The sequence below is a fragment of the Lineus longissimus genome, chromosome 4, assembly GCF_910592395.1.
Source record: "Lineus longissimus chromosome 4, tnLinLong1.2, whole genome shotgun sequence".
Classification (NCBI taxonomy): domain Eukaryota; kingdom Metazoa; phylum Nemertea; class Pilidiophora; order Heteronemertea; family Lineidae; genus Lineus; species Lineus longissimus.
Window position 1 is genome coordinate 8,745,925 of NC_088311.1, and position 23,225 is coordinate 8,769,149.

A 23,225-nucleotide genomic window follows, 5' to 3' on the forward strand; every position below is an offset into this window, starting at 1 on the left:
AATTTAGCTGCTGCCTATTGGCTTTATCTATCCCTCGAATCATCACAGCCACATTGCAATTCGGCAGCTTGGGTCGTCATCTTACAGCTGGCTCTATTACCTCTGCTTTCCCGGACCCCGGAATAATATGAATATACTGGGTTGGCTGGAGATGCCGAGCGAGGAAGCAATATTTATCGAATTCAAACAAGGCGTGAGCGTGCAAACACCATCTAACTCCCGCTGGTAAACAAATCAATGGCACTGCACCGAAGACATGGCGACCTTGCTCTAAAAATGAGGTCGGTCGTGCTTATTTTGAGTTAGATATAGGTTCAGAATTCCAAACATCAATTAGCAGGTTCTGTTGGTGACTGACACAAGATCTCGGAGTTTCCATTTAACTCTGCGATCTTACAATGGTACACTGATGGTTAGTAAAAACCAACATCAGGTTATACAATAAATCCAATGTGTTTTTGATTAAATGTATACTGATGTTATTTCTTCGTACAGTCTCCGAACATATACTTTTCGGTTTCACTATGTGCGATGGAATCAACCATGGTTTGACTCACAAACGCTTTGTGATGCCTCCACCACCAAGCTGTTCCACTTAGTCCTGCTTCAGAACGCAATAGAATTGGGCCATGTTTATTACCGTGATGGGGATGAGGTGACGACCTGAAACCCCAATTACCAAAGTAAGCATGGCCCGCTTCCATTCATATTGATCTTCCAGCGGTATTGCCTCCGCCATTGAGGGTCAAGGCGGCTTCCATTTTGTTTTGCTTGAGCGAAACTTTACAAAATTTGTTGTTTGTCACGCGTCTCACCACACTATGGTGATGATGGCCTGACAAAGACCGTTATCCGCTGAATAATTGATTAAAGCGCCTAAATGACAGACCAATCTTTCTCAAAGTGTATCCAACCGCGAAGAATATTGCCCATTTGGTTCCCCATTTTGGTCCCCATGTTGGTCCCCATGCACTCCCAACCAAACAAACCATACATTCACCCTTCGATCAAAGGTAAACAAAAGATTCTGCTTTGACAAATAATTACGGTACTCGCCCTTGTTTATCATAAAACAAAAATGTAATGATTGAAAATCCTTTCGAGGCTCTTTTGGAAATTATCGATTGTGAATTGATCGAAACAGCTTGCTGTTGAATAAACTTAAATTCATTTATTACGATATTTTGATCAATTATTAATTTTAATGGAGCACTGGCATTCGGATGAAGTAAAGGCTTGATTGTCTGGGACACGAAGAGGGAAGACCGTGAACCTATGTTCAATGTACAACAATACCCCCTATGTCACAAAGTAATCGCCCAATGCAATTTTCTTTATTCTTTGATAATGTACATGTATCAGTCAAATCGGTACTAAATGTAGGCCTACATCGCTGTCGAAAATATCGGAAGAGATAGAATCGAAGAGATTTGAAAGAGGCTTCGCATCAAACCATTCCTGTTCCGGTCTGTACAACAGTGGAGTAATATCTGATCGCAGTGAGGTACATGTATCATAAAAAACTTCAAGCGGTATTTCCTCCGTAGCCTCCGGTGCGTTGTATGGAAGCTGAGCAATGTACAGACCTCCGGCTGACCAATCCGCTGCGGCAGCTGTTAAAAGTCAAACTTGTTTTACTAAAAAACATCTCTCACAAAGAGTAGTTACATGTAGTTTGTTTCACTGTCACTAAATTTTGTAAATACTCGTGTAATTTTTTACCCGTTTTGATACAGCGCTTTAAAAAGTTCAACCTCTGCTAAAATCATAATCATTAGGCCTAACAGGAATAAATGAAGTCTAACGTTAGTCTTTATTATACATTAATCTTGTTATTAAACATACTGTATATTGAATGCTATTACATATATATTGCACTTTCTACATACATCTGATATTTACCACATGGTACATTGGGTATTGAAAATACTTTTATAGCATATACACGTATTAATTAAATAATGTAGCAACTGATGCTGTTCGTCATCGGTGAATCAATGACAGAAAATGCTACAAAACACATACAAAATTGGTACTATCGTATATACAATTATCATACATGTACATGCACCAATGCCTTTGGTACTTGAATATAGTATTATCAAGGAATTATCAAAGTATTCTTGTCCTTGCCTACAATTAAGCCGTTAATCACAAATAAATTACATTGTAGTTCATAGACCTAAAAAAGACACCGGTAAAAAGGTATTAGGTAAAAAAGGCTCTGGTAAAAAAGGCACCGGTGGGCAACGTTAAAAAATGTATTAGGTTTAAAAAAGGCACCGGTAAAAAAGGTACTGGGTAAAAAAAAAACCGATAAAAAAGGTATTCAGTAAAAAAGGGACTGGTAAAAAAGGCACCGGTAGGCACCGGTAAAAAAGGTATTAGGTAATAAAAGGCACCGCTAAAATGTCTTCCTAGATAAAAAAAGGCACTCTGTCAGAATTGTATGAGAAAATAATTTCATGGGTTGGAACATTCCGTGTCTTTCTATTTTTCTTCTGTCAGGGCAGGGAGTTTAACATCTAACATCGAGCAGGGGACCTTCTGTCTTCTGAAGCAGAATGGATCTGGCTTTAATTCAGGGTGGAATAGGCAGCGAATTACATGTATCATTATTGTAATTTAAACATGCAGTTATTTTGTGGTGCCTTGATCGAATGAAATAAGCTCAGATGCGCGACAAAAAGATAATAATATGTAAATAATTATTTCAAAATATATCGTGATCAAACAATGCTAATATGAAAAGAACGATAGTGATTAATTGCATGTTCACGTCTGAAGTACTAAAAGCGACATCTTTCGTAGATGACACAATAGGCAATCCTGGGTAGGTAATGATAACGTCAGTTTATCTCTTTTGAAGAGAGTCCATCATCTCAGTTTAATACTTTCGGCCGGTTTTGCTCATGTTCCACGGTTTCAATTCAGCGTACGTCTGGCTGGTAATCACATCAGGCTGCAAAGAAATACAGTAAAGCGAAGTATAGTCGAGGAGTGGAAAATAAACAAAACCGGTTTAGATTTGCTAATCCTTTTTTAGATTTAAATGGATTCATTAGCATAAATAACAACAAACTTTATGGATGGATCTGTAAATCCTTCTTTTCGTGGGGTCCGAAAGGCTTTGGCAATTAGTTCCTTGAAGTTCCGTACTTAACATATCCATGTATAATCAAGAATAGATTAATTGACACTTGATGTAGCCTACGTCGACAAACTTTGCTCTCACGTTTCGGTGCTTCGTTTTGAGCACTGTTTGGGAAGCGAATAGGCAACATCCAATGAAAATGTCCCCATGAACCTGCAGGTTCACAAGGAAACACGAGGAGTCGCATGAAATGGTTGTAGCAGGCCCTACTCAATTACAGCTACATGTATTGTTAGTGAAAAAGGAAAACATGATACTTCATACCGTGATGTTCAACTCTGCATATGGGTTTTCCATTTCCTCGTAAGCGCCTTCTTCTCCATCTAGAAAGATACAAACAGTCTATTTAGTAATGTTTAGCGGTGCAGAACAGGTCAGTAGATATATACCGGTAGCCACAAAGCGATATACATCGTAACGCATTACGTGCAAGCGCATTAGGCTATACACGTATATGAATGTAGGTAATAAAGGCACTGGAAAAAAGGTACGGAAAAAAAGGCACTAGCAAAAAAGGCACTAGGTAAAAAAGGCACCAGGAAAAAAAGGCACTGGGTAAAAAAGGCACTGGAAAAAAGGCAATGGAAAAATGGCACCAGAAAAAATGTATGGGAAATCTCTGAGAAATCATAGATAAAATATTAAAAAAATGTCTATGTGCATTTCTATGTGTAGTTTTTTCTACATCAACAGAATACTGGGTGGTCCAAAAAAACGGAACAGCCTATTTTCAGTACCCTCCGACCAGAAAAACTAGCTTGGATAGGCAGGGAATCCTTATAAAAAATGATACAAAGATCATCCGATTTGGTCCAGTAGTTTAATCAAATTAGATTAATTTTCCCTCACCAACAACCTATTTCTACAAGATACAATAGTTTATCACAAGAGTGGCTATTGACATCTAGCAAAACATTCTTGATGAGTCTTATTGCAGTTTTATTGGTGAGAAAGACTTGGAAGAACATTACACATAGCACATTACACATATAGAAATGCACGGGGGGGCACCCCAAATGAATTTTTAACCTAGAGATTTCCTGGTGCCTTTTTTACCTAGTATAGCGATTTACTGGTGCCTTTTTTCCAGTGCCTTTTTTAACTAGTGCCTTTTTTACCCAGTGCCTTTTTTCCTAGTGCCTTTTTTACCTAGTGCCTTTTTTCCAGTGCCTTTTTTACCTAGTGCCTTTTTTCCGTACCTTTTTTTCCAGTGCCTTTATTACCGTCTACCCACGTATATATACATTTTATTATTTATGTCATTGGTTATTCTATCATAACCTCTAAAGTATCACATTCACTTCACCATTCACAAAATGTAAAATGCACATAGATAGCAGAAACATTGAAAATACACACAATACTGTGCTCTAGAAGTTATACAATATAACAGGCAATGGGTGAGTTATTATATTTTAAGACAAATATCATGTTAGTTATTATATTTAAACGCATACATGTACACAACAAGTTAGTTCTGTGGTGGCCGCGCGCCATGCCATATAGAGGTTGAGGGTGACGGCCATTTTAATTGGGACTTGTCGAGGTAGCGGCGCGCGAGAACGGAACGGCGTGTTCTAACTTCTATGACTTTAGAGAATTTGTGCAGAATTTTTATTATATTAGAAAAGAGTAGATTTGTTGAGATACCGGTAGATAAAGTGTCTAGATACGAGTTGGTGAGTTTGAAGAAGACCCGTGTTCGTCATAAATGGTGACAGCGGTCCGGATTACGATAATCCAAGCTTGTTTTTGTCGGCCTCGCTACGGCTACGCCTGGCTACTGTCAGATTAAACTGTACTGAGTACGTGTGTGCGGCCTAGCGTGAATGCACAGGTATTTTGGCCTATACTGGCTGGCACGTGAATGAAGTGCAGCGTGCAGTTGGAGGCACGGTCCAGTCAAATTAGTGGTGAACTGTAGCGCACTTTAGATACGGTAACAGTGCAGTGGTGGTGACTGGTTTTATTTTCGTTGTCAAGCCGTATTGAAGCAGTGAAGGTGCGTGTGTTGTATTCACTTTCATAACACTGCTGTGTAAATCACTTTTTGCACTATCCCTGCAGGAACTGTGTTGAGGAGATTCATGAGCAAATTTTGGTATATTTTTAGAAAGTTATTATTCGCCCGACCGTCGTGTTTTGACTGAAGATTTTCTGCGCTATTGACCCGACGACTCAGTTGATGACGTCATCGGGTGGCCAACGTTCCCGAAGCCGCCGCCGCTAGGTTTAGTGAGCGGGAAATTAGGGGAAACAATGGCGGCGGATGTAGGTCAAGCGGGCCTGTCGGTTAGACACAAATTCAATCAAAATTATCAGAATTCGAACAGCAACCTTGTCAGCAGACTTGCGCCGGACGGCCAGGTGAATAGTACCAAATTCCTTCACTCGAGACACGACGGCGTCGGGTCTGGAGTGAAGAATTTCAGTATTGGTCACCCGACCGTCGTGTACACAGGACCGATTTCCTTCACTCGAGATTCGACGGTCCGTCAACAAGACCGATTTCCTTCAATGTAGATCCGACGGTCGGGTAAATAATACCGGTCATACATGAGCAAACCAATAGGCATAAAAATGATTTTTATGCCCATTGGTTTGCTCATGTCTTTTGCATTTGTTGTATTGTGACTGTTGCTCCGTTTATGATTGTGTTTTGCATTGGTAAAGTTGTGGTGGGTTTGCTGACTATAAGATAGAAATATTAAGGATGGCTAGGAAACCAAATGAGGTGCCACTAATGGGTGTATATGTTGATGCTGTGGCTGGCTCAGAGAAAACTACACTCCCTGGCTCTGAGTTGAAGACGGTTATTGACCTCTTGCAAAAGATGGACGCTCGGTTGACAACGTTGGAGACCAGGGGCCACCAGTCTCCTGGTCAAGTAAGTGCGGTTGGTACGGTGGGTCAGTCTGGAAGCGATACCAAGACATGTTGGAGATGCCAGTCTTCTGATCACTTTGGTAGCTCCTGCCCCAGCGTGAAGTGCTACAACTGCCAGCAGACTGGGCACATTTCCAGAAATTGTCCAAAGAAAACTGAAAACCAGAAGTCGGGGTCATCACGGGGCAGATTGACCCCGCCCAACCAGTAGGTGCCCCCGGTAGGATGGAAAAGGAGGGGAGGGGGGTCTGGGTTAGTGGGAACCTTGATGGTGTTACCGCAATGGAGAGCACCCAAGGTGGCGCCGTGAGTGGAAAGCCTTCCCCATGCCCAGACAACCCCCCTAAGGTGAGCTTTCCCCAGGAAACGTCTGACGAGGTAATACCAACAACCTCTTCAGAAGAGAGTCTTAACAGCAGTGGGCCATCAGGGGCAGTACCCAAGGTGCCACTTAATCCCGTTGCCCTGGTCTTTGAGCCAAAATCAACACCTTTGTCGATTGGAAATATAACCCTCAGTGACACCAGTCTATACATCACTGGAGACATGGATGGTGTCGACAAGGATGGTTGTGGACACGGGGGGGGGGGGCATCTGTGAGTTTGATAAGCAGTAAGCTATGGAATGCATGTGGCACCAAAGGGAAAGTTCTTGAAGTGACAGATGGCTGCCTGCAGTCCGCAACAGGTGAAGATCTAAAGATTTTAGTTGCAGTTGGTGCACATCTCAAGTTGGGCTCACTTGATTTCCAACACCCTATGGTCAAAGTGGATAACCTGACACACCCCTGTCTGTTGGGGAGCGACTTTTTCGCACAACATGGCTGCTCGATTTGCTATGAAAGGGCAGTTCTGACTGTTGGTGGACATGAGGTTCCATTACGCAGCAGAGCCTGGTATTTGCCACATTATTCTGGGTCAGACCATGAAAATACTAGCACGCACTGAGGTGATTGTCCATTGTAAGCTAGCAAGGAGACCAGCACAAACCCACCTGACGCAGGGTATGGTTGAACCGAAGAAGAGCCAGTCCACCATTATCACAGGGCGCAGTCTTGTGCAATCCATGCATGGAAAAGTACCAATACGTGTGGCAAACTTCACGGACAAACCCTTGAGGATCAGGAACAATAGCACCCTTGGATGGTTCCTTCCGGTTACTGATGTTGATGCTTCTAGAGATTTCACAAATCAGGATTCACCAGATAGCAATGAGGCAGTTAGCCGACAAGATGAAGGGGAAAATTCTGCACCAGTCCATGTGGTGGGGTCTGTGTCTTCGACTGACAAGAAGCATACAGAAGGTGATCCTGTGACGGCGAGCCCGGATCCTTCTCAGCGGTTGAGTCAGTTGCTGGAGAAATTGGAGGTGGACAAAATGGAGTTGACTCGAGAACAGCATGAGGTGGTAATAAAATTGATTGATGAATATCAAGATGTCTTCTCCATGAATGACTTTGATTTGGGAATAACCACGATTGTAGAGCACACCATAGATACAGGGGACGCCACGCCAGTAAAGCAACAACCCCGAAGGGAAGCACCCAATACTGCTCATTTTGTCGAGGAAACCACCAAAGAGCTATTTGATCGGAACCTCATTCAGGGGTCTACTGGTCCGTGGAGCTCTCCGATAGTGTTGGCCCGAAAACATGAGGGAAGCTATCGTCTCTGCGTGGATTACAGAAAGCTCAACAGCGTCACCCTGAAGTCTGCACAGCCATTGCCAAGGGTGGATGACACTTTAAATAAGATGGCTGGGTCGCATTGGTTAAGTGCACTCGATTGTGCGAGCGGTTATTGGCAAGTCGGTGTAGCGGAGAAGGATAGACCTAAGACCGCATTTGTCACGGGAGTAAAACAGTATGAGTGGCTGGCCATGCCGTTTGGACTCACGGACGCTCCAGCGACATTCACTAAGTTGATGAACATTGTACTCGGAGGGCTTGAGTACTGTTTGGTCTATCTGGACGACATAATCGTGCATACTTCCACTTTCCAGCAACATATTGATCAGTTGGAGGAGGCGTTCAAGCATCTTCGAAAGGCCAACTTGAAGTTAAAGCCAACAAAGTGCAAGTTGTTCCAGAAAAGCGTGAAGTGTTTGGGACATGTCGTCTCCGACAAAAGGAATTTCAACAGATTCAGAAAAAGTTAGGAAGGTGGAGGAGTGGCCACGGCCAACATCTGTTGCTGCAGTTAGGTCATTCCTGGGATTAGCCTGTTACTATCAGTCATTCGTCCCAAACTTCTCGGTAATTGTAGCTCCACTACATGCTTTAACAAAGAAGAACACTATTTTCAAGTGGACCGAAGATCAAGAGATGGCATTCAACAAATTGAAGGATTTGTTAGTGAGTTCACCCATCTTGGCTCATCCAGATCCAGGAGCAGGCATGTTTGTCCTTGATACAGACGCCAGTGACTATGGGCTTGGTGGAGTCTTATCCCAGAAACAAGGGATGGAACCGAGCGCCCAATAGCTTATGGAAGCAAGACCCTGCAAAATGGTGAGAAGAACTATTGTGTGACTAGGCGCGAGATGTTGGCTCTAGTTGTCTTCTGCGAAAAATTCAGATATTACCTGCTCGGGAAGAAGGTCCTAATCCGAACTGACAACGCAGCCTTCACTTGGCTGCTTAACTTCAAAGAGCCATCTGGTCAGGTTGCAAGGTGGCTGGAGAGGATGGCTGAGTTCGATTTTCAGATTGAGCATCGTGCTGGTATAAAGCACAGAAATGCTGACACGCTCTCCAGAAGACCTCAAAGGACGAGAAAGCACGGCGACTGTCCAACCTGTTGACCAACTGGTGAGCAAAAGAAAGGACTGATTGAGCCAGTCTCTACCATCCAGGCAGGCCTAGTGCAAGCACGTCCCGGAGATCCAGTGAATTTACAGTGGAGTAATGATGAAATTGCCAAGGCTCAACAGGTCTGGAGTATCCTGACCTACTCACGATCTTTGAACACCTTACGTCTGACGGAAGTGAACCCTAAGAGAAAACTTTGAAAACTACCAGTTCATTAAGAAAGGACCGTTTGGGCTCAGAGGTCATTGCTGAAAGTGATCAATGGGGTACTATGTTGGAAACCCACCTCGATTGGGGCACGTGTAGTACTTCCTGCGTCACTAATGCATCCTGCTGTGGAGATGGCCCACGAAGGTTTCTCAGGGGCGCATCTGGGTGTACTTAAGACCGAGCAGAAGGTACGAGGGAGGTGCTGGCGGCCAGGCTTGAGAAGTGAGAGATTGGATACGATCATGCGATAAATGTCAGAAGTGCAAGTCGCCTCCTAAAAGAACCAGAGCGCCATTACATAGCCTCCCAGTGGGACGAAGAAATCAATGCCTACACATAGACATTGTGGGGCCTATTAACCCCCCATCTAGGAAGGGAAAAAGTGTTATTCTTGTATTAGAGGATGCATTCACGAAGTGGCCTGAGGCTTACCCTCTGCAGAATCAACGAGCCAAGACAGTCGCAAAAGCAGTGGTCAATGAGTACGTGTGCCGTTTTGGAGTTCCCGAGACCATACACTCCGACCAGGGGTCAGATTTTGATTCTGCCGTGTTCAAAGAAATGAGCAACTTACTTGGGCTGCAGAATACCAGAACAAGTCCATACCACCCACAATGTAACAGGAAGGTCGAAAACCTGAACAATGGCTGATGTGGTAGCATTAGCAGATAGAATGCCCGAAGACCTCAGGCTAGCCAAGAAAGATGCCCAGAATGTTATATACGGCTACCTGCGGCGCAGTCTCCAGCAGCACCGAAGCGTTGATGTTCCAGTGAACGAATTGACGAAACTTCGAGATGCTGCCAGCCATCACCCAATGGACTCTGTACAGAGTGTGACGGGTATCTTTATCTCTGCTGAAAAACATTCTTAGTTCGTCACAAACCAGATCACAGGCATAAGAGGGAGGATGTGGAGCGAGTTAGGGCACAGGTTACCAAGGCTCTTACAGAGCTCGGAGCTGTTGTGCCAGATTTCTTGGAACGCTTCAAGGGAATTGAGGATCCAGTTGCGAAAAGGGTGCCGGTACCGCCGGTAGTGCTTTTGGCCGATTCGATGTTCTCGAAGTGTAAGTCACGACCAGATTTGGTATCGATTGCACATTCAGGAGAACGTGTGGAGCAGCTGGTGGAGACTATGCGACACCTCAAAGTGGAAATTTAGTGCGTTAGTCATGACACACGGTCTCAATCACACTCGTTCATTCGGGGATCCAGACCCGGCAGTCCATGAACTCTACAAGCTCCTCAAGCGCCAGAGCCCAAAACTGTTCCATCTGCAACCACCTTTATCGCCGGCTCTTAGGCGGAATCCGGAGCAAGTGGAAAAACTGGAGAGGTTTAATAATTTGATGGCGTCCGCAGGATTCATGTCAATCCCTCACCCAGTGCTGGAATTCCATCAGTTCGATAGGGACCGTTTCCATTACACTACTAGGAAGGATTACACAGGATATTAGACTTCGTGTTGGAATATGTGAAGGGCATGGCCTAGGGGGAGCCTATCTGTCTCACCTCTTCTGGTCCGCGTTGGATACCAGGTGGAGGGGGTAAGTGAATTTAACCCAGAGACTGGTGGGTCCCTTCCTAGTATGGGTGAAGTACCTTCATTTAACATGGTTAAGCATGACTCAAATCAATTTTCTTTAAAATGTGGACTCTCATTCTTTGAATTGGACTCTTGTTTTCGCTATGGAACACACGTCTATTTGTGGTGGGGATGATGTGGTGGCCGCGCGCCATGCCATATAGAAGATGAAGGTGACGGCCGCTTTAATTGGGACTTGTCGAGGTAGCGACGCGAGAGAACGGAATGGCGTGTTCTATAACTTTAGAGAATTTGTGCAGAATTTGTATTATATTAGAAAAGAGTAGATTTGGAGTGAGATACCGGTAAATAAAGTGTCTAGATACGAGTTGGTGAGTTTGAAGAAGACCCGTGTTCGTCATAGTTCTAATTTTCAAACAACATTATACGCAAGTTGAGTTTGATTTTACACAGTGCTATAAAGTATAGGTTAGTTATTTTTAAACAATGACAATGTAGTTATCAGTCGTAAACAGCATCATAATATGCAACACGTTGCTTTTAAGCAACATTTTGCAACGAGTTATATGTACATGTAGTTATCATTTTTAAAATCGCCAAATACCTACCTCCATCGCCTGGCATCATCCTTTTGCAGCTTTCAGCTCCATTCCCCTGTTGGAAACTCTTGATCAAGTTCTGCACAAGTATCTTCTGAGCGAGGGGCTTTATTCTCAGTTCCTCGACATGTCCTGGTAGTAGCATAGCAAAAAGGCTGGCCTCTTTGAATCCATTCCTTGCCAGGCGTTTGTAGGTTGATTCTGTCACGCGCTTGGAAAGGAGCCACTGCTTGAAATCATCGACTGAAATATCTGTAAATGATACATATCCTGCACAGTCGAAACACGAGTATGAGACCAAGAATCACATTGGCTTGTTGTGTGTTTTGGCAGTCTGGTCGACATTGATGCAACGTTGTTGGGCAAACTATGGGCATTTATTAAAGGCCATGTAGACCACGTATTCGGTAGGGTACCAAGGATACTATAATGAGTCTTTGGCGTGCATGATAATATGAATAAGAAATTAGATAATATCTAATAGCGAAACGATGGACATTTTTGTGAGGAGAGATACCAGACATTTCACCGACCTTCAATTCTCCTTGGGGGATTGCCACCACTTGAAACAGGGGTTGATCTTTCGTCGTAGATCACCTCTGGAAAAAAAACGGCCTCTACATGTTTATAAATGTATATGTTTATTGCACTTCCATGAACGCATTCACGTATGACTTCGCTTTCGTAAAATATTCCACGCAATATCTACTGTTCTGCCGAAAGTCTCAATGAAAAAAAAAACACCCCAGCTGCCAAAGTGTCGTATCGCCATCATTGTGCCTCTGATTGACGATGACCTACCTTGGACACGCTCTGGGTCTTCTCCGTGTTGAGGTTCATCATACGCTGCCTCGTCAACTCGGGTATCTCCTACACCTAAAGGATTCAAATTGAAATGTCGCAATAATTTTTGTACTATATTAGATCAAGTCTGGAAAAATAGTTTCCACATGATCACGAACTTTGTCTTGGGACGCTCTCTATCGAATTAGTCGCAAGTGACTGCAGCAATACTACAGTAAATGAAGTGTATACTGGAAGATGGCCGCGGTAGAAGGGCCGCGAAAGGCTGAGTGTTGCTTGCAATAACTCTAGCCTCGCTAAAGAATATCACATAAGGGCAAAACACGACTGCTTCATGGGAAATAATACTTGCTACGCGATGAAACGTGTATTGTAAACGCGTACCGTTTTGATGCTGGTGTTGCGGATCATTCAAGTAGACTGGCTCAACTGGGACATTTTCACCTGAATGGAGTAAAAATTATGATGTTCTTCAAATGTTGATGAAAACGATAAACTATATTGTCTACGTGGCTGAGAATGAACTAGAAAATGCATTTAAACTACATGTAAACAATACCATCTTACCTTGAAAAGCCTTGTTCACTAATACGTTCATATAAAAAGGGTCATGGACAACCGCATCTGGTCCGGTTATGGCGGTGATCCCAATTCCACCATCCACTGTTGCCGAATCGCGTTTGTTTCGCTCTTGAAAGGAAGGAAAAATGTTTTAGTTTTAAAATCTTGTAACGCAGAAGAAAGTGGCACTAGTTAGGCCCCAAGTAGGCCCCATATATGGCCTTACTCAAACTGTTACTGAAAAAACCAATTAAAGGTACAGTACATATTGTATGTTATGAATCACTCATAAGAACATGAGAACCAAAACAAATGTCAGTTCTCAACAACCTGAAGAGAGAATATAAATTATAAATCTCTGTTACATACATAGTGATTTCAAGTCGAGAAATACGCTCGTTCCCGATGTCGGTGATCATTCTGACTTGCCTGTGGCTACCCAATACCAAGTGTCGAGCTATTCCGAAACCGCGGTGCATTGACCAGATGAGGAACTACATGTAAATAATAAACTGTAGTGTGATGAACAAGCGTTCATTTGTTAAACAGCCTCTGCATGTGGCGAATTCACGATCACGAGAGCGTTTTGGTATTTCTAATTGACAGGATCGGATTTTTTAAAAGAAAACATCTGGGGCAAATACAGAGCATTTTGGCGGCTGTCATTTACTAACCTGAAAAGCATGCCATGTTCCTCCTGTGTAACACGACAACTACCGCCCCGACCACAGCTATCAGGATGCCCACAGCCACAACCACACCAGCTATCATCCCCACATTGATACCAGAAGGAATAAGAACAACATGTGGTGCAGAACGGTAAACGATGTCAACCCCATCAAACACCTCCAAATAGACATCATAACTCGCTATTGCGTCCACAATAAAACTTGCTGTGGTTGCTGTTTGATCTTTCAAGTAGTGATAGCTACACGCCATAGACGATTTCTCTCTCAGACAGTATTTGATCTGGACCTTTGAGTATGATCGTTTCAGGGCTGTCCATGAAACAGTCACGATCCTTCCTTCACGGTTGACCGTGAGCGTGGTGTTTGGGGCAGCTGGAAAACCATTAAGCAGTTAAAGGGAGAATAAAGGCAAAACAACAGAGCCCTGAGGGCCTCGGAAGAGACGAAGGCAGGCTTGGGTCTTTACATCCAGTCTTAGATTATTAACAGAGTGTGATTGCAGGGTTGTTGTCCTATTCTTAAGAAAAAAAAGTTCTTAGGATAACCCTGCAATCACACTCGGTTTTACATTTATGAGAGTACGTGTACTTGTACGAAAATCGATTGCCTAAATTCCCACAAGAAAAATGGGTAGGGTCGGTAACGGACCTTGCTCTCTTGGCATCTGGGTTGAGACACATTTCTGGTCGCTAAAATGTTTTCGGTTGCTTTGAGATAATCGTACGAAGAAGATCCTATCGAGAGGTTACCTGGCGTCTTGACTTCAATTATATTTCCATATCCACTGTCACCATCTTCATTGACTGCTTTAACTCGAAATTCATACATCCGATTACCCTTCAATTCTGCTATCTTCTGGACCACATCTCTGTTAAAACCTGGGTCGGCTATGTTCTTGGCAACAACGATCCAATCTCCGCCAGGTTCTCTGTGCTCGATGGTGAATGTCTGAGGTGTTCCGCCATTGCCGTTCCTCTTAAAGGTAAGAGTCACTGATATGGCTGTAGAATTTACTACCTTCAAGCAGCATGGAGTCTGCGGCGGTCCTGGAAAATTAAAGTTTTAAAGGTTTTATTCAATGAACACGGTGACTCTGATTCAAACCCTTGGATCGTGCTGTTTGAAACACCTTAGGCTAAACAATTCACTTCTATGAAACACTCTATAAAAACAAGGGCGTGTCCAGGATTTTTCGCAGGGGTGTGTGAACCAAATTAAACCAACGTCCAAAGGGGCATTGATTTTTGTGTTATTTGGAAGGCCAATGACGCACTTTGCCAACATTCAGGCGTGAGAAACGATAGCTTTGATAGCACAATAGAGAGTTTTCGCAAATCCCCGAAACGCAAACGCGATCGCCTATCCCGTTGTTCGAGCTCTCCTGATCATAACGCCGAACCATATGGGACAGGGTTTCGTATCGGCATTTCGGCGGACTTGCGAAAACTCCCTAGAACATGTCCGCACAAAATCTACACTTAACACAAATAGGGGAGGGGCGCCCCTAAAAGGTTGTTTTACTTCGTCGTTGATAAGGAATGACTTACATGTAAGTGTAATCGTTTTTGTCATAAATGAGCACTAGAATTTGGATGGAACGCGAACGTCATTTGAAAATGCAACTTACCAGTTTGTTTCAGTTCAAAGACAAAATATGAAATTCCAACATCATTTGTCACATTGACCGAGTAATTTCCATAGTCTGATAATCCAATGTTGGTCTTGTTGAGTGTGTATGTTGTGTCATTCACTTTCGCGGCGATGAAACCTCCGCCGATTGTTGCCTGATTTCTGTAGAACCACGTGACATTGGAGGGAGGTGGGTTGGCGATAACATGGAGGGTAAACATTAACGCTGTGTTAACTTTGCTTTCGACAGTAAAGGATTCTGGCAGGGCAGGATTCCATTTTGCTGCATCTGTAAAATATCGATGATATTGAATTAAGCAATGTTTTGGTCGTTATGGAACATATTTCTCATCGTGCTACCTGCATCATACGTCCCATCATACTCCCCTGTATAAGAGTCGTCCAAGCATCCACGTTTTTGAGGAATTTACTTGATGGAGTTGTGGTTTGTGCGTTCGGCCTTGTCACCAAAGTTAGATAATACCGAGAGTGGTTGTAACCCATTTGATTGGTTGACCGAGAAATATAAAACGACCAGTATAAATACGACAAATGAGAGGATGATTTTACAACATTTCTAAACCCTAAATAAAATATTTCTCTTCTTGGAAGGGTCTTAATGATCCACCTTAGTGCATTTGTTGTGTAATAAACAAATACTTATATAAAAAATATGCATTAGTTTGATACATAGATAGATACTAATGCCAGACTTTGGACGGTCCATTTTGTTGACGAATACGCTATATATTAGCTTTCGGTCGCTGCTAGTAAACTCACAAAGAACATCCACGTCAAGAGACCCATCAGCTTTGCCATCTGGTGAATAGTTGATCGCCTGACAACGGTACTTCCCGCTCTGTGTGTACTTTATCGATGTGATCTTGTAATCTTTTGATGTTTCATTTGGTACCACCTTGTTCTTATAAAACCACTTGAAGGTGAACGATGTCGGGTTTCCTCCATATGCTTTACAAGTCAAGGTGAGTGTGTCACCTTCCTTTACAGGATTCGGCTGAGATGTTGATAATTTGGTGTTTGGTGGGACTGAAATAAAACATATCGACTTAGCAATGACAACAAGATTGCAGGAGAATTTAAAGATGTGTCTATGCCTTCGTCATAAACTATGGCATCTAAATTTGCTTCTCAGTGTCCAAAGAGGACTTTGCAAAGTACAATGTATGTATATCATATGCACTTTAACCATATTAATACGTCGTTGATATTCTGTTGTGGGAGTTACTATTCCAAACATCTGCTAAAATGTGATTATTCGAATTGACCAAAAGGACACGACACGTTTTCAAATAAAGAGAATACGAGATGTATTTACTCACAATATACATTCACTGTGGTTGTTTGTTCCAACTGAAATGAGCCTTCTTTCACTTCACATTTAAACACAGCCATGGTGTCCAACCGACTTGCCCTCACAGTCAATGTACTCTTTCTAATCATGCCATTGTACTCCGCCGCTCTGACCTCTGATGTAATCCCTGAGGTCAGTTGCTCCCAGGTTCCTACTGTTCTCTTAGTCCGGTAGAACTGGATGTTGGCCACTGGGTTGGCACTGTCTGTCTCACAGACAATTGTGAAGAGCTTGCCCTCGTGGATGGATGTCAGTGGTTTTCGTAACCTTATCATTTTGCTAGGATTGACTGGAACAAGAAGTTAAGAAATTGGAACCAAGATTTCACCCAGTATCCGCGTAATAAATGAAAGGAGGGTGAATTAGCCGGTTCAAAGCCCTAAAAGGATGCCTGTCTACTTCAGTTCACCATAAAACAACCATATTTAAATTATCTCGGGATCGTTTTGGGATTGTGATCCGGCCCAATTGCTTTGATGGTCAGTGGTTAATTATCCTAGTATAAAAGACGTGGATTTCCTTTATGGTTTGACAGAGAAACTTAAAAAATGGGTTATATCCGATGCAATCAAAGTCATAGTCAACGAGTGTGACGAATAATTAGCCAGGATTTCATATTTGTTCAAAATATGAATTTTTATGTAGTTGAGATTTCAAATTGCAAAACCTGTCAAAATTATATGTATCGTCTACTTACACTTAACATATATTGTTGTATCGGCATTAGATGTAAATAAGTGTCCTGTCAGATAGTACTTTGAGGAACATCTGACAGTTGCACCATTCATGGCCTTGGTCGCTGTCACAGACCACTCACTGATCCTGATCTTCCCGCCATACACACCAATCCTCTCTGAGGATGATATTCCGGTGGTGATATCCCGCCATGATGATCCAATGTTCTGATACCACATTATGGAAGTAATTGGGTTACTTTCACCCGTCTCACACGTGATCTTCTTCACTTGACCAACCTGGACAGCAGCGGTAGGGTTATTGAGGAAGGAAACCTTGGTATTCGCGACTATTAAGAAGGAAGATGATAAAAATGTGATGTCACATTAGATCACGGGATCTGCCGTTTAAGATCTTCACCAGATGTGTTATTCTTTAATTGCAAATTTTGTTGATCAGAATCTGTGAGAACGGCCATGCCAGCAACGACACGAACCGCCGCAGCGCCCCATCTATGTAACTGAAGTTGATGTATTACCGGCTGCATCGGGATTTACCCACGTCACGTGTAATCAGATCGAAAGTAAATTCACATTAAACGTACCATCGAAAGGTAATATACGGTTATTGCAAGCCTTTCATTAAAAATATATCTCAACGCGTCATCGTTGTCATAAAGAAGGGACAAGAAAGAGACACTATGTGAATGTGGTACTGGATGATAACATGAAAGACGCAACTTACATGTTACTGTGTAAGTCTTCTTACTTGAAGTCATATCCAAAGAGGGATATCCAGTGACCTTGGCCTCGCAGTAATACACAGCTTGGTTGTCCTCTTTGACCATGACCCTGTCCTGACCTTGGGTAACCTCTACTGGTGTACCACCTGACCTCTTGAAGTAGAGCTTCACAATGGGGGTAGGGTTGCCCCCTGAGACTGTGCATGTGAATTTGTCTTTCTCGCCAACGTAGGATGATGCCTTACCAGATGAGACGACGACGGCATCAGGTTTATCTGGAATGATATGATTGACTATGTAATTGACAGCCAGAGGTGCATCATCCCGTGCTAACCTCGATGTAACGGAAAGGTTAATACTATTTCCGACAATATACATGTACATGTACGACAATATCCCTCCTAAGAATCTTGTTTTGTCGTAAAATATCTCGGGAATTGTAGCAAGACTATGCTTTCTCTCATCTAATGTAATAAACACATCCACGCAGTGGAATGAGAGAATCCTGATATCAAAGGTAGACTACAGGCAGGAGCTTTGTGGGCCATATCAAGTTTCATAAAAGTGCCGAAAGGTGTCTTTAATATCACACAAATTGCCCAGCTCACGCTTATGTGAGGTCTATTTAAGTCACCAAGTCAAAAAGACGGAGTTCCTATGAAAAAACTGCGCATGAGTCACCTGGGCTGGAGACTAGGCCTGCTGATCTAAACCCCAGCTCGTGCCTCTAGCCTCCATTTAAAAGAGTTTATGTCAAGAGGGAAAGCGAAAGTGCGAGGTGTTCTTTTAACGGCCATCGCCGTTCGTTAAATATTCTTAATTTGTAATTGAATTTTGAAATATAAAATTGTGTAAATACGTACTTGATATCAATTTCAACAATGCCGTTGTGTACATGTAGTCAGGTATAAGTTCATGAATTGATGAACTCCAGGTTTCATTTAATTTTTTTATTATTCGGATTTCCAATTAAATATCACCAACTATATATTCATGTAAATGCAGCTTATATACATGTAGGCCTAAGAGCGAGTAATGAATACAGTTACGCCCTAATTAAAGGTGTATGCCTGGATAAATTACTCATCATACTGTATTTCAATACACCAGTTTGACCCTTGAAAACGTCATGCATTTAAGTATCCGTTTAAGTGTCAACAATTAAATATTATATGTTTACCATACACATGATACAATACATGTATATAATATCTGTATTACAAAAATCAAATCACTTTTCAAAAATCACGAATGTGCTACGACTGTAATGAATGATAACATTACTTACAATAAACGACCAATGTCTTGTCACTGCTTGTGGTTGTCCCAGCAGCATTTCTCGCCACGCACTTGTAGACGCCAGCACTCTCCTTCTTCACTTGGAAATCGTAACTCAATGATGTCGTAACTTTTGTACCATCTTTGTACCAGTCGTAAGTGTCTCCAGGAGGCGAAGCCACACACTTTAAGTTGAGTTGCGTTCCTGCTATCACTGGCCCCGACGGAAAGCCGGTGATCTGGGGTGTCCCTGGGTGTGCTGAAACAAGGTATCTGCATATAATTAATTACATGTAGATTGGAATTAATTTGTCAGTTTTGTCAAATATCACTTTGCAGTATGATAATGGGTTCTGCATGTACAAAGCCTATGCCTTGTAGTGCAAAAGTACTTAAAACATCAAATCAGAAAGCAATCGAGTTCGAAATCAAAATCAAAATCGGGCCGGGCACCCATGCCTTGGCTCTCGTGGTTTTGTACCACCTCTTTTATTTTACCCGTTTGTTAGTGCAACATGTATTCCTACTGCATTGTATAAGCTTATATCAATGAATAAAAACATTTTCTTGATTGTGAAGAAGGGCCTAATACATTTCATTTAGTTGTTTTAGCTTAGAATAAAATTACCTTGTATAACTGGTTTTACTGGATTACTGCTGCAGCTCAGAATAATATCCTGGCAAATCCAGTAAGCAGAATCTGCAGGCTGAGCATTGGTTACTTGTAGGTTGAAGGTGTGTGTCTTAGATGAGATGCTTGGAGGACTGCAGCTACTCCAACTGTATCGTGGGTTACTTGGAGAATGACATCCCTTGCTGTTTGCTGCTGCTACATTTTCAGCTTCAGATGAAGTGTTTGTCTTCTTTAACCAATTCACGGAATATCCACTTGGATTCGGTATGTAACAGTTGAGAGTGAATGTACTTCCGATAGCAGGTTTGAGTGGTGAGACACTGACAGCATACAACGAGCCTGAAAGATATCGAAGAAAAGGGGAGAAAGAATTTATGTGAAGTCAGTGACGAATTGACATAAAAGTGAACAAGTCTTTATTACAAAGAATTGGGCACAATTAAAGGATTGTCAAATATGAGAAATTCTTGAAAAGGGTATGGAGGGGGTCGAACATCTTCAAATTCTAAGATTTCTAATACTTTTTACGACAGTATGTCTCTCTAATACATTGTATACATGTACCTTTGATCTGAATTAAGACCACTCTCAGCACTGGTCAGATCAACAACAGACACAAAATTTGTTTCCCTCCTTACATGCCTTATTGTCATACATTTAGAAATATTTAAAAACAAGTTCCAAACTTCAGAAAGATGCGGGGTCTGATGAATTTGAGAAGTTCGCCTAAATTTTTGCAAGGTTTTTAATTGCACATGGTCAGCAAACCAATATATGTATCTTGATATTGCCTCAAAAAAATTCAAAGGTAAACGCTTTGCAAGATTATCGTTCCGTTTCTTACAGGTAATGGCGTCGTTCTTGTTGATGTGCCAGCAGTTGCAAACACTGGAATAAAACGACAGATTTATCAAATGAAACTCACATGGTTTATAAACAAGCAAATCTCCCCATTTACTGTCTCTTGTTCCAGCAGAATTCGATGCTCGACATATGTACTTCCCACTGACAGGCTCCTCAGTTCCACCATGGAACACTTTCTTCTCTGTCACCGGACTGAAGACATACTTCTGACTTGTACCAATTGGGCCTTTAGCTTCCCAGTCCTCTACACCATTAGCAACCGAGTATTTGTACCATTTATACGTGATGGTCCCCGCATCAGGTTGAGACGCATCGCAGAACAGTTCACGGTATGACCCGATAGCAGCAGGTTCAAACCCAGACAAAACTGGAGTCATTGGTGGAACTGTAATATGTAATATGTTGTTAAATGTCTGAGTTAATAAATAGATAACCAAAAGTTATTTGTTACGGTAATATTTTTCATCGCGCTGGATCTTCCAACGCGTCACGCGTCAGAGCACGGCACTTATGAATACGGCAATAGATGTAATGTGCTGAAGTGCTTCAACTGAGTGGGCGGCGCGAAGAAACCGCATTCACTTCAATAGATTTAGCGCTATAAAAGTACATGTATATCCTTACTATTAGTATCATTTTAATATCCTGGTTTACCAGTTGGGTTTTTTATTCAACTTGTACTTTGAGGAAGAAAACTATGCAACTTATGCTCTACGCCGGGCTATGTTACAAGATCTGAAGAACACTGCCACTCCTCAGACAGGAAGTCATCGTGGACATAACTGAAACTGTTGATATTTACTTGCCTAATTTTTTATGCAGTGAGCAGATTTCACCTGCAAATATGAAAAGGATACTCACCGATTAGATAAACCTGTGGTATCACCGAGATGAAAATACAGCACATCAAGCAAAAGTCAACAGCCATGCTACATATGTTGTTTATTTAGATACTTGTATAGATTGATAGTCGCTACCATGTCGCCATATTCCTCGGGTGCTAGTCGGGAATGCTTTGGTTGACTTCGCGTGGGCCATATATATCAACAATATTTCGTCATCGAGATCCGCTATTGAATAAATATAATGTAAGTATTTTCATAATTCTATAGACATAGGTTGTGACGCAGGCCGGCCCCTAAAAATCTAAACTTTCCCATAGAAAATCAACCCGGAAGATTCGATATACTAGAACTTCAACTAGACCAAATCTGGCCATGACCGCGTGGCCTACATAGTGAGAGAGGCGAGACAGTCAAGATCACCTGAGCGAGCCAAGCTGCTCCACTGTTTTGCCAACATGGTGAGAGAAATGGGACAGTCACAACCATCCCGGACAGGGCCATGCTGCTCAACCATGCTGAGACAGACCCACCTACAATAGAAGAAATTTGGCCTAACATCTCCAAATCGCCTGGTGCTTTAACGCATTGACAACATGGTGAAAGATACGAGACATAGACAATCAAACGGAATCGGGCCTGGCTGCACCACGAAAGCTTATATTTGAAAGAGATGATACAACAAGACAACATTGAGCCTGACAGCTCCACCACAGTACGTTGCTCATATGGTGTGAGGAATGAGGCAATCGCAACCAGCCTCGGGCCTGGCAGCTCCATGTTGCCAACATGAGACAGTTGCAACCAGATCAAATATCGGATCAGGTTGGTTGCTTCACCGTGTTGGCAAGACTGCGGAAGACACCAGAAAGTCATAGTTGGGCCTGCCAGCTCTACCACCGACTAGCAAACATGGCCAAGTGATGTGAGACAGGCGCAATGGCTACTGCTTCCTGTTGAAAACAAGGCGAAAGAGACGGGACGTTTAACATCCACACCGAACCGGCACAACGACCGAGATGGTGGAAGAATGGGTGATATGAATAAAGACTAGCAAATGCTTTTATCTAAATCTCCATGTACATTTACACTAGGCCTTCCTGTACAAAACCGGAGTAAAAGCATTTGCTAGTCTTTATTCATATCACCCAATAACAGGCAGATCTATATAATCGGTCCTGGCTGCACCACAACTGTGTTACCGATTAGGTGTAGGTGTGACTGTCTCAGCTCTCTCAGCGTATTCGAAAAAAGGTGGAGCTCCCAGGCCAAATTTCGTCTAGCTTTGACTGTTTCGTCTCCTTCACCATATTGTCAACAGGTTCGCGCAGCCAGGCTCGTTTCGGTCTGGTTGTGACAGATCCATCTATATCACCATGTTGACAAAAATGTGGTGGAGCTGCCAGACCAAATGTCGTTTATGCGAGATTGTCTCGTCTCTTTAATTCAGTCACTATGGGGGAGCAGCCAAGCCCGGTCCGATATATGGTTGTCCAATTTTTGTCACTCTGTTGGCAAAACGGTGGAGCAGCCAGGCACGTTCGATTGATTGTGACTGCCTCGCCACTTTCACCATGTTGGCAACACGGTCATGGAGCGGCTAGGCCAATTCGGTCTGGTTGCGACTCTCTTCTTCACCTCATCATGTTGGCAACGCGGTGGTGGGGCAGCCAGGCCTGATTCGGTCTGATTCGCAGTGACTCTCTCACCATATTGTCGCCGGGATCGAGCCAGCATGTATGTGGTCGGTCGTGACTGCCCCATCTCCCAAATCATTTGGCAAAATGGTAAAGCAGCCTAGCTACTACGTGTGATCAACCTAGGCTCGATTTGGTCTTGTTGCAACTGTCTCATCTATATCTACCATACCGGTAACACGATTGCGGAGCGTCATGGTCTGGTTTGGTTCGACAGCCTTATCACTCTAAC

General features: G+C 42.8%; 1 protein-coding gene across 1 annotated transcript; it reads right to left on the reverse strand.

The window, feature by feature from the left end:
- Positions 1–2,820: 2,820 nt before the first annotated feature.
- On the reverse strand, positions 2,821–21,583 carry LOC135486427 (basement membrane-specific heparan sulfate proteoglycan core protein-like). The gene is made up of 18 exons (XM_064769207.1): positions 21,316–21,583; positions 20,516–20,839; positions 19,585–19,929; positions 18,967–19,215; positions 17,681–17,953; positions 16,959–17,285; positions 16,230–16,550; positions 15,670–15,936; positions 14,888–15,178; positions 14,010–14,306; positions 13,246–13,632; positions 12,578–12,700; positions 12,395–12,454; positions 12,008–12,082; positions 11,740–11,805; positions 11,216–11,458; positions 3,419–3,477; positions 2,821–2,962 (listed from the first exon to the last, which is right to left on the reverse strand). Exons 1-18 carry the CDS (start codon positions 21,380–21,382, stop codon positions 2,888–2,890), a joined length of 3,849 nt encoding a protein of 1,282 aa, XP_064625277.1. The 5' UTR covers positions 21,383–21,583; the 3' UTR covers positions 2,821–2,887.
- Positions 21,584–23,225: the final 1,642 nt, after the last annotated feature.

Excerpts from the sequence above, each read along its gene's own strand:
- LOC135486427 (XM_064769207.1), bottom strand. The coding sequence starts at position 21,382 with ATGGCTGTTGACTTTTGCTTGATGTGCTGTATTTTCATCTCGGTGATA. Across the intron at positions 20,840-21,315 it reads ACCACAGGTTTATCTAATCG|TTCCACCAATGACTCCAGTT; the intron begins GTGAGTATCCTT and ends TACATATTACAG. Across the intron at positions 12,455-12,577 it reads AGTGAACAAGGCTTTTCAAG|GTGAAAATGTCCCAGTTGAG; the intron begins GTAAGATGGTAT and ends TACTCCATTCAG.